General features: G+C 42.0%; 1 protein-coding gene across 1 annotated transcript in view; it reads left to right on the top strand.

Moving 5' to 3' along the window:
• Nucleotides 1-16,353, top strand: part of LOC136290657 (transmembrane protease serine 11E-like) — a 39,351-nt gene that overhangs the window by 16,350 nt on the left and 6,648 nt on the right. The window contains exons 3-7 of the mRNA XM_066184999.1: nucleotides 3,940-4,048; nucleotides 11,981-12,104; nucleotides 13,346-13,461; nucleotides 13,883-13,950; nucleotides 15,544-15,644. Of these exons, the coding sequence (XP_066041096.1) occupies nucleotides 3,959-4,048; nucleotides 11,981-12,104; nucleotides 13,346-13,461; nucleotides 13,883-13,950; nucleotides 15,544-15,644 (499 nt within the window). The 5' untranslated portion in view covers nucleotides 3,940-3,958. The remainder of the gene's footprint in view (nucleotides 1-3,939; nucleotides 4,049-11,980; nucleotides 12,105-13,345; nucleotides 13,462-13,882; nucleotides 13,951-15,543; nucleotides 15,645-16,353) is intronic.

Below are 16,353 nucleotides of genomic sequence, written 5' to 3'. Positions count from 1 at the left end.
CCTAGAGAATATGAAATAGAGCAGTCAGATCATGGTTCTTCCTGAGAGTGTTTTTTAAACTTCCAGTGATCAGAGTCAGGAAATTCTTTGATCACAAAGCAGAATCATCATGTTAAGGAGCTCTATGTGGCATTTTCTTCCAGAAAACTGGTTATCTCATTTGAATGTACAAAATATTTGACATTTTACATACCTTTCAGCAAAGAGTCACATACTTGAGCTCTTTATTATATATCAGTACTTTCTGGTGCTTCTTTTAAATTGGCCATTCTTGTTTGAAGTCCCCTAGTCATTGTATGAGGTGAAACACTGAACAGTGGTTTCCTGTTCACTCTCACTACTCCACGTGATACTCTCTAGACCCCTATCCCTTTCTATACCTTTGTCAGGTTGCACAATCCTGTTTATTTGGGCATCCCATGCATAGAAGCTGCTTTGTTCCTTTGATGAGCTGTACTGCTTCTTCCAGGACCTTTTAGTATTCCTCTGTATAAGCTTTGAGATGGGCAAATGGACCAGAATTTAATGCAATATTCAGGATGCAGGCATAATGTGAATTAACACTGGGATAGAACTTTTTTTCCTTTTACTTTTCTGTTCTCTTTACAAGTAGTTTCTAGCTTCTTGGGGTTTTTTTGGGGGTTTTTTTGGGTTTGTTTTTTTTTTTTTTTTTGGTTAGTTTTGTTTTGTTTTGTTTTGTTTTGTTTTGTTTTGTTTTTTTTACTGCTCCTGAGTTGATATTCTCATAGGACACTCTGCCTCAGTCTTTTTCTGAAAGGAATAATAACTTCTGACCTAGGGAGTAGGGTTAGGACTGGCCTTTTTTTAAAGTGTGGCACTTTATACTTTTTAATTCCAAAGTGCATCTGTTGTTTTATTACATAGTATCTCAATATTATGTTTCTGCAGCATGCTGTAGTGTTTCTCTGTACTGTGATAACTAGACAGTTATTATATGATTATCATCTCAGTACTTTTTTTTTCCAGACGATTTATTAATATAGCAGAGATTCCTATGAGATAACTGGCTTCAGAAAAAGCATTATCATTGATTTATTTTCTTTAGTTGTTGCAAATAGGTTTGTTGCTTTTTAGATACCATTATGTTTAGCTTTAGTCTTCCTCAAGGCTTTTTTTTGTTTTGTTTTGTTTTGTTTTCGTTTGCCAGGCAGGATGCATTTGCTCTGAGACTAACATGATATCTTGAAATAGTCTCTCTGTCTCCAGAGAACATGCATTTTAAGGTTGCTCTTTAAGGGTTTTTTTATAATTTTACATGATTTCTACCTTTGAATTTCAGCATGTCAGTAGTTGATCTGCTTTTTAGTGTCTGTAGAAATGCTGAATCTGATGCTGATATAGTTCAGACAGAAAGATGATAAACCGATTGTTTATACTGGTCAGGACTGAATTAAGAGTTGCTTCCAATTTTGTGGATTTCCTAGCTACCTGTTCCTTAAAAAATAATTTACAGCATCTAGAAATCCAGTGTTATCTGTGTGATCAATGTAAAATGTTTCACATTTTACTTCATAGTAATTAAAATGGAATGATAGTTCCTGGGATTTCTACATTCCATTGCATTCCTGCCACCATGTTTCCTTTATACATGCAGTGTCCAAGTCCTTTTTTAGGGTAAGCATTCTGGGTCTGCCATCAATGAATTATAGAACTCTGGAACATGGAAATGGTTGTTTTGTCTTTCTGTCACTGTATCCTACTCATATCAGGAGCTTTTAAATTTTTTTTTTTTTACTCTGTTACTTTTGTGTAACTTCTATCACATTTTTTACTTGAGGTTGCAGTGTCTACCACAGGATACATTGTTTCCTCTGTGCACCAGTCTGCTTTCTACTTGTCAGTTTGAAGCTTCTGTATAGTCTTCCTGATATGAAGTGCAGATCCAGTTTCCCTCTCACTTTAAGCAGAAATTTGTTCATCCTTTTCTGAGTTTAAGCTACTTTAGAAGCTCTCCAGTCCCTGGTGAACCTGAGCCTCACTTCCTTACTTCATTGGTATAGCCAATCATTGAAACTTTGTCTCCTCACTACCTGGATTCTGGTGGGGGTCTTGATCTTTAGCATTTGATGTTCAACCTCCAGAATCTTTCTTCTTTCTTTTACATGTTACCCAGATGGGCTACAACCTCTGCCTCCTTCCCAGCATTTCCTAACTTTTCCAAGCCTTTCTTAAAAAAGTGTTGCAGTGTAGCACCAAAGGGCACATAAGAAGATTGTCTCCGGAATCAGGAGCCAAACCTGTTTGCTACCTAGCAATGGAACTACCTGTGACTATTGCCTGTCTCTTCTTCTCGTATGAGCTTTTTGCTGCAGGGAGTTATTGCCAGTAAAAGAAGAAACTTAGACGCCTTTTACAGAGAGGGGACCACTGACCAGATTATCACATTATTTAGCAGTTGCCATGAAATTGGGTCGGCAGAAGCTTTTCAATGCCCTAAAAAAGCATCCTCAGTTTAACGTCTTTCTTTAAGCAGCAGTAGGTTTTTTGCCTGCAGGTGAGGCTGTGCAAAGATTGCCATGAGGGCTCTGTGCTGTACATCCTTCCACCTATGGCACAATCAAGTCACAAGGCAGAGCTCTGTGTCTGAACATCATGGGCTGCCTGGAATGAATGTCTTTGCATCACCTACATGCAGGTCAGGTAATCATGTGACACTTGATACTTTACCCTGGAAATTGTCACCCTCTAGCTAGGCTTCTGACTGCATTTCTCTTGCACATCTGGACTGACTCAGGTGTTCCTATATGGGATGGCAATGCAGCTTCCAGTTAAAGAATTGAGAAGCTATTACATTCAATGTGTCATTAACAACTGTATTCGTCATCTTTTGTAACAAATTATGCTGAGACATTGAATCCAAATTAAGAGATGCTGAGGCTTATCTTTAGCTTATGCTTCATTTGAAAGAAGCTGGCATTCTCCAAAAGGCAGTCTTTACCTGTGGACTTGATGTAAGGTGGAAGGAAGAGCTCCAACCTTGTAAGATGTATTTGCATCAGCGTGTTACTAAGCTGGTGATCCCTGAGCTGTAGAGGGGTCAAACAGAGGTCATTAAGGTGGAGGAAAGGAGTCCCTAGAGGTTAGAAAGTTTATTGCAGTAAAGCACCGAAACGTGTGCCACTTGTTTCTTTTTGTGAGGTCTGTCTTCCTTATTGTCCTTCTGAAACAAATCTGTGTATCAGGCTATGTGATCTTCTATACCTTCTAGTAAGTTTAGTGGTACTGAGAAAACTTAAAATTGAGGGCTCAGAAATGCTTCTCTAAGTTAGAGCTTGAACTTGTGTTGATTGTTTGCCAGCTAACTTGCTGTCACTAGCACAAGTAGAACTTCTTATTTAGACAAATTGAAAATATTTATATGATAATTGTTTATGACAAAGAAGAATTTTTCCAGGACAGAAATTGTGTGTAGCTAGGTAACCAAAATTAAAATTATCATCTAAGGAGTCAAAGAAAAAACTGAAAAAATCTAATTTAGCTGTTGTTATGAGGACATATTCTTTTCTGGCCAAATGACCGATTTCAAGGAAGTTCAGGGGATTTAAGAGGCACATACCATTGATTCTGCATCAGTTTGTCAGCTCCATACCTGGCCTAGGACTGAACATTGTCTCTTGAACATGCAAATGTTCTGCATTGGTCCTTCCCACAATTTCTGATTTGTTCTTAATTATACCAAAGAAGGAAATAAACTCTGCGTCCTTGCAAAATTTTCATGGCTCTTCTGATTTGGGGTGTTGCAGGGTGTAGCTAATGCTCTGAAAAGGCTTCGGGATTCCTGGATGAAAGGTGTGATGAAAGAAGTGTATTGTTATTGTTTTAGGGGAGGAATCATGCTACTGGGTAAGCCTCTGTCACTGAGACTTGCTGGACTTGTTTGTTCTGACTTGCCTATGACTCCTTTCTTTCTTAATTCAGGAGATAAAGCCTCAAGTCTATGCTGAGATGCTGCACAGTGTGTTGTGGTGTTCGGGACGGTGGATCTCCCAGAGAGAAAAGCTTCTTGCTCTCTCAGTGGTACTCAGAGGTGAGTGCCACAAGCTTCTGGCTTGCTTCTTGGTATTTTGGACAGCATGGCTACATTGTGTGTAGATTTATAGGGCAGTTTGAGCTTTGACCAAAGCTGTGGGGAGAATGGCACTAGTTCTGAGCTTGTTTCTGATTTGATCTGCCTTCCATGCATCAGTAATCCATCTGATATTTCAGCCTTTCTCCTCACTCAAAATGCTTTTGTTTTCTGAGAATTCTCCAGCTCATCTACAGCACAGTATGGGAAATCAAGGAGATTTGAGAGCAGGTGGAGAGTCGTCTCATGCTGCTCTGACTGACCTACCATTTGTGCTAGCACGATTAGAATGTGTTGCAGGCACAATTGCTGAACCAGAGTACAGAGCAGAGTACAGCTTGTAAATATGGCTTCTGGTGCTTTTGATTATTTTCATGGACTTCATATGCAGCCAGTGAAGTGTTAATCTGTGCAGAATCAGCTTGGAAACACACCAAATCTGGCACCTGACCATTTTGCCCGCCCTGTGCTGGAATGAAAATCAAACTGAAAATCCACAGAGAATATAACTGCTTCTATGGTGTCTTGCTTTTGGAGTAGATTTCAAAAAATCAAAGGACAAAAGGAGGCAGGCAGAGTTATTTTTGAGGGCTGGAAAACAGAGATCTACTGCTATAATCTGTGACTGCCAAACTAACAGAACAAGATACTTGTCTATGACCAAGACAGCTGGAAGGGGAAATCTGGGAGGTAAAGATGACGTAAAAGTTACAGAAATCTATCATAAACTGATTGCAGTCAGTGGCCATGTACTTAACATTTTCTTTACACTGAGATGGCCTCTCAGTGTTCATGCAGATTGTACGTCTTTGTGTAGTGAGTAGTCCTCCTACTTTTACTAAAACTTGTTTCAAGAACATGAGAATCTTTCTCAAGACATTGGCTGTGGCAGTCAACTGTAGAAAGACAAATAAGTGATAAAGATATCTCAGTCATTGGCATTAGAGTTACATTCCACAGACTGTTGTAGTGGTATGGGAGGCTACCTCTATCCCAACCATTAAAGAGCTCAAAACTTCCAAACAGTCATGCGCAAAATGGATGAGAGACTAAGGAACAGCAAACCTTTTGTGCTGATTGCAGAGCTGATTGGATAACCAGGGAAGCCTGTATGAGCAGCATTTTGGCATTACAGATATAGTTGCTGGGAAGCTCTGAGTTAAGCCATCCCGAAGACGGAATGCTGCCCTTGAATCTTGAAGCAAATGACAAGAACCACTCCGTGTTCGGAGCAGTTGTCTTTACCCAGCTGAAGTGTGCTCTGGGGAAGCAGCAAGACCTTGGTAAAATTGGATGGTTAAGGGGAGGAGCTCAATTAGTAAGTGGCAAATACATTACTGATGCTTTATCTGACTGCAGAGGGGTGGCATGCAGCACCTACTGTTTTTGTGGGCTGTTCAAGGGTGTGGGGAGATCAAGCTGATTCAGTATGACGCATAGAAAAACGCACACTTCATTTCCCTCAGCAGATCCCTTCAATGTTTGGAAGTCTTTCATTGTATCAAAATGCTTTAGGAGATATCAAATGTTGAGTAATTGAGGCTGGTATGTAACTGACCTCATCCAAACAAGGGTCTGGCAGTACTTAGGTAGGCACTAGCTTCTTCTGCTTCAGTTCTCAAAGTAGCTAAGGTTGTTGTCCCATTCTTTTAGAAGTGCCTGTCCTGAGTATGCCACAAGAGCACAGGAGAAGTGCTAGGCTGGTGTAGTTGTTTTTGGTAAAGGTTGGAGTGAATTTAGGAAGTCTTGCTTTGTAGCCCTGTGCTTTTTCTATAGGCCTCCTGGACTAAACCAGATGTATCTCATTTGCTGCCATTCCCAACCACCCTGCCAAGGCAGATAGCTCCAGGGACCTAGTCTGGATTTTCAAATCACACTCACCAGGCCAGCAGATTAGTCTGTTCAGTTGTCCTGTGAAAGGTCATATTTCTAGGAAGAGTATTGTAGGCATGTGCCTGAATCCATCAACTGGGAAAACTGGTCATGCCTATAGATGTGGAGAGACCCTCCTCATCAGATGTGTCACCCAAGCTCTGCCACTAGCTCTTCTGAGAATACTGGATTATCAGTTGGCAGGGGTATAATAATAAAAATGTAATAAAAAGTGCACTATAGGAAGACAGCAGCAGATCACGTAGAAGATGTTGCGTGTTTTTTTCTGTGCGGAACATGGCAAAACACTTTCAGTAAAGAGCTGGTACAAGAAAACATGGTGTGGATTCATCTAAAAGTAAATCTAGTTTGGGATGCTATGAAGTCGTAGCTTAAGAAGTCAAAAAATATCAAGGGCAGATCTGCAAAGGGTAGCTGTGCCCTGCTTATCCAGCAGTTCAGTGATTAGGGCCGCATGATAAAGTTACACTTTCTTTTCTTGTCTGAACAGATACTTTCTGATCAGTTTGCTGGTATTGCTCTTGCTGAGGCTTTTGATAACACACAGTAACTCAACCAGAAGAGATGGATAATCTCAATAAAGTGAATCAAATCCTGTCAAGCAGAGGTGGGAGCTGAACTTGCATCACTTGCATTGGGAATGAATATAGTAACCTTTCAGGGAGTTTGGTACAGGATGAGAGAGGAAAACTGGCTTGTCACCTGTGTATTGTGCTTGTCTTTTGCTTTTGGGCAAATGTTTCAAATTCAAAGGTAAAGAATTTATTTGGGACTGATCAGAAATTCAACCTGAAACCCTATGTGCTTTCTCATTGGTTTCACAAGGAAGACCAATTTTAGCTCTGTAAAATTTCAGTATAACACTTCTTCATAATATGCCAATAACCATTAATGTAGCTTTATTTCTTGCTGTATTTCACTTATTAAAGTGTCTTGTATCAAGGTTTGATTTAATGTATCTCTTTCTAAACACAACTTTAGTGCATTTAAAATACTTAATTACATGAAAACATATATACTTTCAGAATAATTCATTTGGATTTTTATTTTCAGAATAAGTTTTTAGTGATCAGAGTCTTTGTCTCACAGCCAAGGTTGTAAACTAGGAGATTTAACAGTTTGCTCTTCCCAACCCAAGTTAGCTGTGATATGAACTGGAGAGGTGCTGCTGTCTCCATGGATTATCTTGGGCCCCTTGGGAATGACGCATATTTTAAATGAGAACACAGATTGCTGGAGGAGGTTTAATGTTCGCTGATAGTATTGCCAAGATAAGCAGGTCTGTACTGAACTAAAGGATCTTGGGTTTGAAACTTCTCATTAATTCACTGTTGACTGAAAGCTGCCAGATATAGACCATGAAGAGGTGGTTTTAAGAGCAGAGAGGACTTGGCCTTTCAGGTCTCCCTGTGGAGTCTGGGTCTGATCTCTTGTTAGGGTTTGCTCCTGTGGAATTTGAGTTATCTCATTCATGCTAGAGGGTGAATGCATTGGTGTTACCTGAATTCCCCTGTCGGCCCCACTAAGAGTTAATTTGCAGCTTACTGGAGTTTGCGCAGTAAAAACAATCAAAGCCTGTGATATAAGGAAACAAGAAATGTGAGACTGTACAAAACACCAGACTCTAAAAGTCATCACACAAACAGCTGTGGTATTCGGGGTCTTCTGAGGAGAACACCTATCTATTAAGCAGTGTCTTTTTGCCACAGGAAGAAAGAAAGAATGCATCCATGGTGGGAGACTTTCATCAGCACTGCAGAGGATCAGTGTTTCTCTGGCCACTGAGTGTTGCTGGGTGGAGCAGAATTTGCTTGGTTACTAGAGTGCGGAGAAGACCATGTCTAATTCCTAAGCAGGGAGATCCACCTGCCACTAAATTATATAACTATGGAGCCGGATGTCCCAAGCACAGGAATCCCCATCAAGGTGGTTCTTCTGGTAGAGCACAACAGCCCTGCCCTCTGTGGCACCATAGCAAAAAAGGCTAGGGATGAAGAGCTGCTTGGAAGTATAATGTGTATGCATGATGAACATATTGAGTGGATATAACCTGAACGGTCTTTCAGTAACTATCCTAGCCTCTGTCTCAGCAGAGCTAGGCATACCTAGAAAACAAAAATACAACATGGGGGCTGCTGAGCTGGGTCCTGCACACAGACATTACAGTTGAAGGATACTGGTAACTATATACTGTGGGAATTGGCGAGTCTCTGTGCTTCCATTGCAAAAGGTTTTTTTTTCCTTATTCTGTTGCACTTAGCAAGATGGAAGTCAAAAACATCCTGCTGAAGGGACAAAACTGTTTTGGTTTTGAAGAGATACTTCCACTTTAATTTGTATATCCTATATACAAATTAATTTCCTTAATGTGGATGTTGGTTCGCACCTCGGGGATGTTGGTGGATGAGAAGCTCAACATTATCTGGCAATGTGCATTCACAGCCCAGAACGCCAACTCTGACCTGGGCTTCATCAAAAGAGCTGTGGCCAGCAGTTTGAGGGAAGTGATTCTACTGTGCTTTTACAGAGTAATGGAGTACTCATCCAGCTCTAGATAAGCCCAACATAAGAAGGACATGGATCTTTTGGAGCAAGGCCAGAGAAGGGTTGTGAAGATAATCAGAGGGCTGGAACAGCTCTCCTGTGAAGACAGACTGAGAGAATTGTGGCTGTTCAACCTGGAGAAGAGGAGGCTCCTGGGAGATACTATGAAGAAATTCTTCATTGTGAAGGTTGATGAGGCACTTGAGCAGGTTGCCCAGAAAAGTTGTGGATGCCCCATCCCTGGCTGGAAGTGTTTATGGCCACGCTGGGTGGGGCTCTGAGCAACCTTGTCAAGTGCAAGGTGTCCCTGCCTAGGGCAAGGGTGTTGGAACTAGATGATTTTTAAGAGTCCGTTCCAACCCAAACCATTCTATGCTTCTATTATATGAATGGTTTAAAATTTTTCTTAAAAAAATGTTAAGTGAAATCAGTATCAGAAGTGGCATAGGGTTTTATTCCTTATCTCCCATGTTTCCATTTCCCTCAGCATTACAGCACTCCCTAAGGTTTCTGTTTCCCTTTGCAAGTCTGTGTGACCTGTGGAGAATGAGCAGTTCCAAAATGTTGGAGGAAAAGGGGGTATGTACTGCCAGTGTTTGTGGCTGTAGCTGGTATTTGCACAGAAGGGAAATAGAGACAGATGGCTGGAAGGACACAGTTGCCCGTGAGATCATGGGTCTCACAGGCAAGGAGATGCTCCGTTTTTTTAAACTTAGGTTTTGTAGCTTTGGCATAAGGCCATGTTTTGAGGAAAACTATCTGGATACGGTTCACAAAATACAGCAGTTGTGATCCAAGAGTACAGTTGCCTCAGAGTCAGCCATACACTGCCAGGGCTCTGCTGTGTGTTCTCTGTGCTGAGAGCAGTGGAGGGATGGTTCTCCAATTGCCATTCAGATGGAAGCCCATTGGAGTGGGGACAACTGCAGGACAGGGAACCAGTCCGATTGAGATGGATGGGAGCGGCTCAGGCTGGAAGCAAAAGATTTCCAGTGGGGAGAGCAAAGTGAGATGCAAAAGCTGCCTCTTTCAAGCATGAGATATGGCTACTAAGGAGGGGCAGAGGTATGTTGCTATAGTGGGCTGTTCCGATATGCCAAGAGGCTTGCCCTCAAGGGTAATAACTGACTGCCCATGGGGTATGTTGTAATCCCCTGGGACTGGGAAAGGCTGTGAGATGGGTATGGGAGTGTTCCATGAGAGGCTGCAGCGTATTGAAGAAACTGAGGCAGAACAGTGCCACTGGTTTTAGGTTTTTATCTGAATCTCTTTTGCTGCTAAACCCTCAGAGCTGATGGATAGTGTATACAGTGAAGGTCTAGATGGTGACAAGCCAAGGCCTCAGTGGAGTCAGTTGAGCTCTAGTGGGTGTTATTTATGTGCTTATTGCAACTTGCAGTTTGCAAAGAAGTACTCTTGGCCAGCCCGGGTTTTCAGACTCCTATCAACTGCCCTACAGCCCTGACATCAGGAAACTGAGCCAGTCTGGTGGGGGAAAACCTGGGCTGTGTATTGCAAAAGCAGAACTTGCCCCAGTAAAGTAGGAACAACAGAAGGAAAGGTACTGGGTTTCTCCATAGCGTGTGACTCTGAAGCAGAAGACTTGATCTTGGTTGCCTGTCCTGTAGATTTTGGTAACACTAAGCTGCTGCTTGTGACTACCTGCAGTTGTGATGCTGGCTGAAGCTTCTCCATTTTAACATTTTCTTTACAGTATGTCACCTGTTTGAATAGGTAAAAAATTTGCCCATTTGCCTAGAACTCTCATTAGCCAAAATCGAGATTTTATATGAGGAGATTAAACTTTAGGTTCCAACTTCCCTGTCTCTTGCTGAATGCACCCTTGCTGTCTGCAGATCTCTCATTGCCTTCCTCTGTAGGGATATCTGATTGTTTGTTTTTTTTTTTTTTTTTTTTTTTTTTTTTTTTTTTTTTTTTTTTTTCTTCTCTGTTTGTTTTTCTTGCCATTTATTGCTTGTGGCTTTCCTTGGTTTTCTTCCCATCACAGCAGAGGGAAGAAAACCTCCTCTCTCACCACTTCACTGCCTTTTGCTGTCTTGGATTTGTGCACCAGATCCTTACCTTTACTGCTCATCTGCCCACTCAGCTCATTTCCTGAGATGGAGCCTCTACTGGTAACCTGCTCTGCTTTCACTGTGATTTCTTCTTTTCCACCTTGTAGTCAGAAAACCTGCAAACACTTATTCTCTCTGCCTGCCTTTCTTCCTCTTTCTGCCTGCATCTTCTTAGAATTTTGCTCAGAGATGGCTGTGCCATAGGCCTAAAAAGGGGAAAACAGTGTTTAGTATGTCTGGGTCACTGCAACACAAGCATGGATTAGGGGGCATGGTGAGTAGCATGGTGAGTAGCCAGCCAGTCCTCCTCCTGAGGGCTGGCTGCTGCCATTTGTCGCTCCAGGATATCTGAGAGATTATCTCAGGAGTTTTTGTGACATCTTGTACTAATGCAGACCATGTTGTGGAGACTCAGTATGTGGCATGACAATTATCACATGGTGTGCTGTGGAATTACTGGGGATCTTTAATAATTGTGCTTAAGGTTTTGCATCATCCTACAATAAAGCTACTGAGGGCATGTGCAAAAATGCAGTTTTCCTAATGTTCTGTTGCTTAATGCTGCACTGGAGGACATAAGTGGGGGAGAAAGTCTTCTGTGCCTTTGTCCATCTGTGAGTCAAGTTCTCAACCATTTTACAGGTCTGTTCTCGGCTTTCAGAGAGTTACTACTGAATCTTGTTGCCATATCACATTTACACACACTTTCTCTATAGATTGTCTGGCAGGAGACAGGATGTGGTCGCTTTCAATGTATGTGTGGCTTTGGAGCAGTAAGCCCCAAACCCTGTAGGTACTCAGTAAATGTTACTACTCATACCAATTAAATATGACCAAAGCTATATATTATATGGCATCTCTGGATGCCTAGAGTCTCCTTGGGGCAGAGGTTATTTCATCAGTCATGAATTATAACATTTATGTGCAGTTTAAATGCCTGTGTGGACAGCCGGCTGTACCTGAAATCTGTGTAATATTGCTTGAAGTGAAATTGTCTCTACTAGCAATACCTGCACAACTTTTTCTTGGGGTTTATGTGAGACAACAGAGGCAAGTTAGAACACAGGAAATTCTGACTAAATATAAAGGAAAAGCTTTTGCCATGAGGGTGAGCAGCGACTGGACCAGAAATCTGGAGAGACTGAGTTATCTTTCTCCTTGGAGGTACTAAAAACTTGACAAGGCCTGGGGCAACCTATTTTCATGGGGCTTAGCTTGAACAGTCATACCCCACCCTCAAAGTCCATAGGTCCTTCCCAACTTACCTCATTCCATGGGGGTTTTCAGCTGAGCTAAGCTGTGCCAAATAGGATTAGACTCTGGATGAACTATTGTCTTTATACTAGAGTTGAATTTCTCCATGTTGTTTTCTTCAATACAGGCAGTGATCCAGATGGACAGAGCAATAAGGCGCATAGAGCCATGGAAGATTGCAGTCATTGTTGTGTCAGTGATAGTAGGCTTAGCCCTCATCATTGGCTTGATTACATTTCTTTTGTGTGACGGTAAGTGCCCCATTATTTTATTACAAGCTTTCAGGAATCTGTTGTGTTTCACTTGCTACTGTGGTCCTGCCAGATGATTTAGGCATGCAATTTGCCCCTGGTATAAAACTCACATTAAAACTTTCTAAATGCTATTTGAGAACTAGATTGATCTGAAAACCTCTAAGAATACTTGAGATGTGCTTTACTTGAAGCAAGGATTTCAGTTTTAACCCTCCTTTTGTTTCTTGCCCTGGTGTTTCCATTGGTATTCAGTGTCTCCACTGACTGACCAAAGGATAACAGTCTTCTGTATAAGCCAGAGGTGTGTCTAGTGCTTAGCCTATGCATAGTAAGCTTAGTCTTGAATGGGGTTTTTGCAGAAGCTCAACCTGGCCCCTCTAGCTGAGAATATTCCAGAAAGAGAGAGGACAGAGCTTTAGGCTTTTCAGAGCTCAGGACTCAGTTCTGGTTACCAAGAGCCCAGTTTCAGTAGCAGATTATAGAATCATTAAAGTTGGAAAAGATCACCAAGTCCAACCATCTTGGCTCATGACTTGAAGACAATTAATTCCATTCCCAGTCACTTGCCTCATGAATGAAGTTGAGTCATTCCATTCCCAGTCTCTGAGATACCAGTGTGAGTTTATTGAAATGCTTTCCTGCTGGAATGGAATTAATCATGTGGACACTCAGCTCATCAAGAGTCAATGAGGCTGTGGCTTGCACTAGGACACCAGAAGGAGCAGTGGCAGAGATACAGCTCAGCCTTCCTTTTTGCCAACTCTGTGTTACAGGGCCCCTCTCTGCCATACATCTAAGAATCAGATTTTAAAATCAACCCGACCACTGAATGCATGCAAACAGCTCTGCCCCACGTGCCTCTCAGAGGGGCAGGGATGTGCCAGAGTGCAGCTGGGGAGGAGTGGATGTGTCTGAGTCAGAAGGGCTCCTTTGTCTCGTGCTGTGCTCACCTCAGGCCAACAAAAAGATGGGCCCCAAGGAAATGTTGTAGTGGGTATAATTTGGAGCTCTTTGGGATGGTCCTTAAAGAAGAAATGAGCCCCTAGATGGTCTGTGGAGCAACAAGATGGTCCAGAACCCGCTTTTCCCAAAGTGCTGCTAAAGCTGTAATCTCAGAGTTGACAGGATCACTGCCAGTGCCAGGGACCCTTGCTTGCGCCACCTTCTGTGAGATTCTGTGTATCCTGGAATTGTACTAAAGATGCTCAGCTACCTTTCCATCTTTTTCTCCTCTGTAGATCAAGACAGATATTACAATGCATCTTTCCTAATCACCAATGTCGACTATAATCCTCAGTATGAAAGGCAAACTACAGATGAGTTCAGGAACCTAAGCGAAGATATTGAAACCATGGTAAACTAAAAGCTTTTCTGTTTACACCTGACCTATGGTGAAGAGTTCTGCAAATATATGATTGAAAATAGAGGTGATTGTGCCTCATTCCTACATGGCTGGCCTTACCTTTCACACCTTGCTGTTGTGGGTTAAAGATGCATGGCTGACTTTGCTCATGCAGATGGTAAGCTCAGGTGCTGTCTGTTCCAGAAGCCCTGTGGTGGAACTGGCAACCACAGAGCAGAATGGACAGTGGAATCAGCCAACTCAGCTGTTTATTTTGGATCTGCATTATATGATGGAAATTTAGGGGTAGCTTTGGTGCAGAGGGGGTGATCTGAAGGCATTTTCATGTGTTTCAGAGGCTCGTGTGACTGTTATATTATAAAAGCATGTACTTTTTGCAGATGTATTTTAACAAACTCTTTTATTTTAACAGATATCTGCAGTATTCAGGGGGTCCTTTCTAAGTAAAAGATACATCAGGTCCCATGTGGTCAGTCTAAGGTAAGTAATGTGAAGGCCAGGAATAAGCAGGGATGTGTTAAATATCTTTTCTTCATATTTGTTGACAGTATGGAACATTCCTGGTTGCTCATGCTTTGGTTAAACCAGCAGAGTGACTAAGCCTCGTCTAGTTGTTGCTGTCCTCCAGTGCTGACAACACTGAGGACTCAGTTACCCTTAGAGGTCAGCAAGGAAGAGAAGTTGGGCCTTACACTTCTGCAGATTGGTTGCCTGTACACCAGCTGTTTGTGGCTGTGATACAGTAACTGGATTGTTGGGTGATCCCCATCTTCACTACTAGTTTACAGCCTGAGACATCCACAATAAGCTCTTTTTCACACTTATTTCTTCCTGTGTAAGCTCGAGCTGGTGTTTACCCCTCTACATGATGTACGGTAGGAGGTGATTATTCTCCTCCCTCTGTAAAAAGGCCTGAAGCAATAAATGATTCCACTGTGAGGTACTGCGATAGAGACGAGGAAACATAGACCTGGATATAGTAGAGGGTCCTGTGTGACAGATTTTTCTGTTTCCCGTGCAGTAACTATGTATCATTCTCAGTGGTAAGAGCCATTGCTTCCCTCTCTTCCATGTTACTTTATTTTGGAGTTGTACTTCCATAAGGCTCAATTCTGTTGTGGAATATTTTTCCCTAGATAGCAAAAAATGCCAGACTTCCCACAAACGTCCTTCACAGCACTTCTGGGATTTTTTGCCTTTACCTGTCTCTGGATGGAATGAGTAATTTCTTAAACTGCTCTACAGCATTTTCTGATGCTGGTTTCTTCCACAAGCCTCCCACAGTGTATGTCAAGAGAAATTGCAGAGCTTGGGAGCTAGAGTCCAAGTGACTTCTTCACACCTTTTAGGTTGATCTCTTCCAAACAAGTTTTCACTACAGATACTTGGTACAACTAGGCACTGGGGCAGTTTAGCTGCATCTCTGCTCTCTTTCTCTCAAAGTTTCAGTTGGTTTTCCTTTAGATGGTTAGTTTAAGATATTGGGCCCAATATTTTATAGTATCAGTAAGTGACCACAAACTATTGAGAATGTTTATCTAAACACAAGGGATCTAACTGGCCAATAAATGGACAAGTGACTTAAACGGAGAAAAATGCCCAAAGACCTTTTTAACTTCTGTTGTAACTGGATCTTTTAAATGGCTGTTAGGCATGGCCTGTTGGATATCTGTTGAAGGATTTTAGTTTGCTGCAGTGTTTTCTCTGTCATTTGTCTTACTGATAAGGACCTGTGTGGAGGCCAAAGAGAGTGATCCCTTCTTTGCTTCTCAGCTCTACTGTTCACACCTGTTCCCAGAAAATTCCCTCTGATCACTGTCATAGCAAGAAGCTTTTGCTGTCTGCTGACATATCATCATCTTCCTTTACTTGAGCACAGCCATGCTGTTTGTTCTGGACGTCTGTGCAGACCAGACCTGTTCTCATATAAAGAAGGCAGGCAGTACAAAGCAGAACCAGGAGCATTAGTAGGCAAAGAGAACCACACCATTTGTTTTTGTTGGTTTGTAGCCCAGATCCTGTTGGAGTGCTTGCATCTGTTGTTCTGGTATTTAAATTTCCCTCTGCTGACAGTGAAGCAACGACCTGGGGTCAAGTCCACCGTGTGTTACTCAGAAGACTGAAAGCAACCTCAACATACCTGGATGTTGACCAGTCTACTGTTAGACTCACAGGCAAGTGCCTTAGGTTTGTGTTTTCAGCTTGGAATTTGTTCCTTACATTTTGCTGTTCTCAGTGTAATACATTTCACCTTAGTATGCTAATATAGGTTATTCTTGTTTTCTTTTTTTTGCCTTCTCAAAATTGTCTGTTAGGCTGACAGCCTGGGAAGTTGGAAGACAGAGTATGGAAAGAACTAAAACGTATTGGCACTGATTTATGAGTGTGAACTCTTCTCCATGCATCAGAGGCTTTCCCTGTGTGATCTAGTTGTGTTGAATGAGATAGTCCCCCTCAATTAATCAAAAAAGGCTCAACTTTGTGACCATGGATTCACAAACAACTTTAAGACATACAGTAAATTGAACAAGAACTTTTATAACCAGGCACTAAAATGCAGAGTCCTCGAGCTTTTAAACAATTCAAGGCTGAGGTGGTTCCCTTCTCTACCCTCTGCCATTTCCTTTGTTATTTGACAGATTGCTGTAGGAAATGTCCATAGGAAGATCCTGAGGATCCCTGGGCAGTAATCTTCTCCCATGAATCTGTTATGGATTGCCATCTGACTCTGACAGAGGGGTTTTTGTAGGAAAGAAATTAGAAATGTTGCAATTTATCTGCAGACAATCCCAGCACTGAGGATTTGTGAGGACTCATCCGACCACATTGCCACACTAAACCTGAACAAAGGCCTGTAGGCATTTGCTGCTGGTTGTACATGTA

The sequence above is a fragment of the Chamaea fasciata genome, unplaced genomic scaffold (assembly GCF_029207755.1).
Source record: "Chamaea fasciata isolate MVZ Bird 193981 ecotype frontalis unplaced genomic scaffold, bChaFas1.0.hap1 SCAF_6, whole genome shotgun sequence".
Classification (NCBI taxonomy): Eukaryota; Metazoa; Chordata; class Aves; order Passeriformes; family Sylviidae; genus Chamaea; species Chamaea fasciata.
This window is presented reverse-complemented; position numbering and strand designations above follow the sequence as displayed.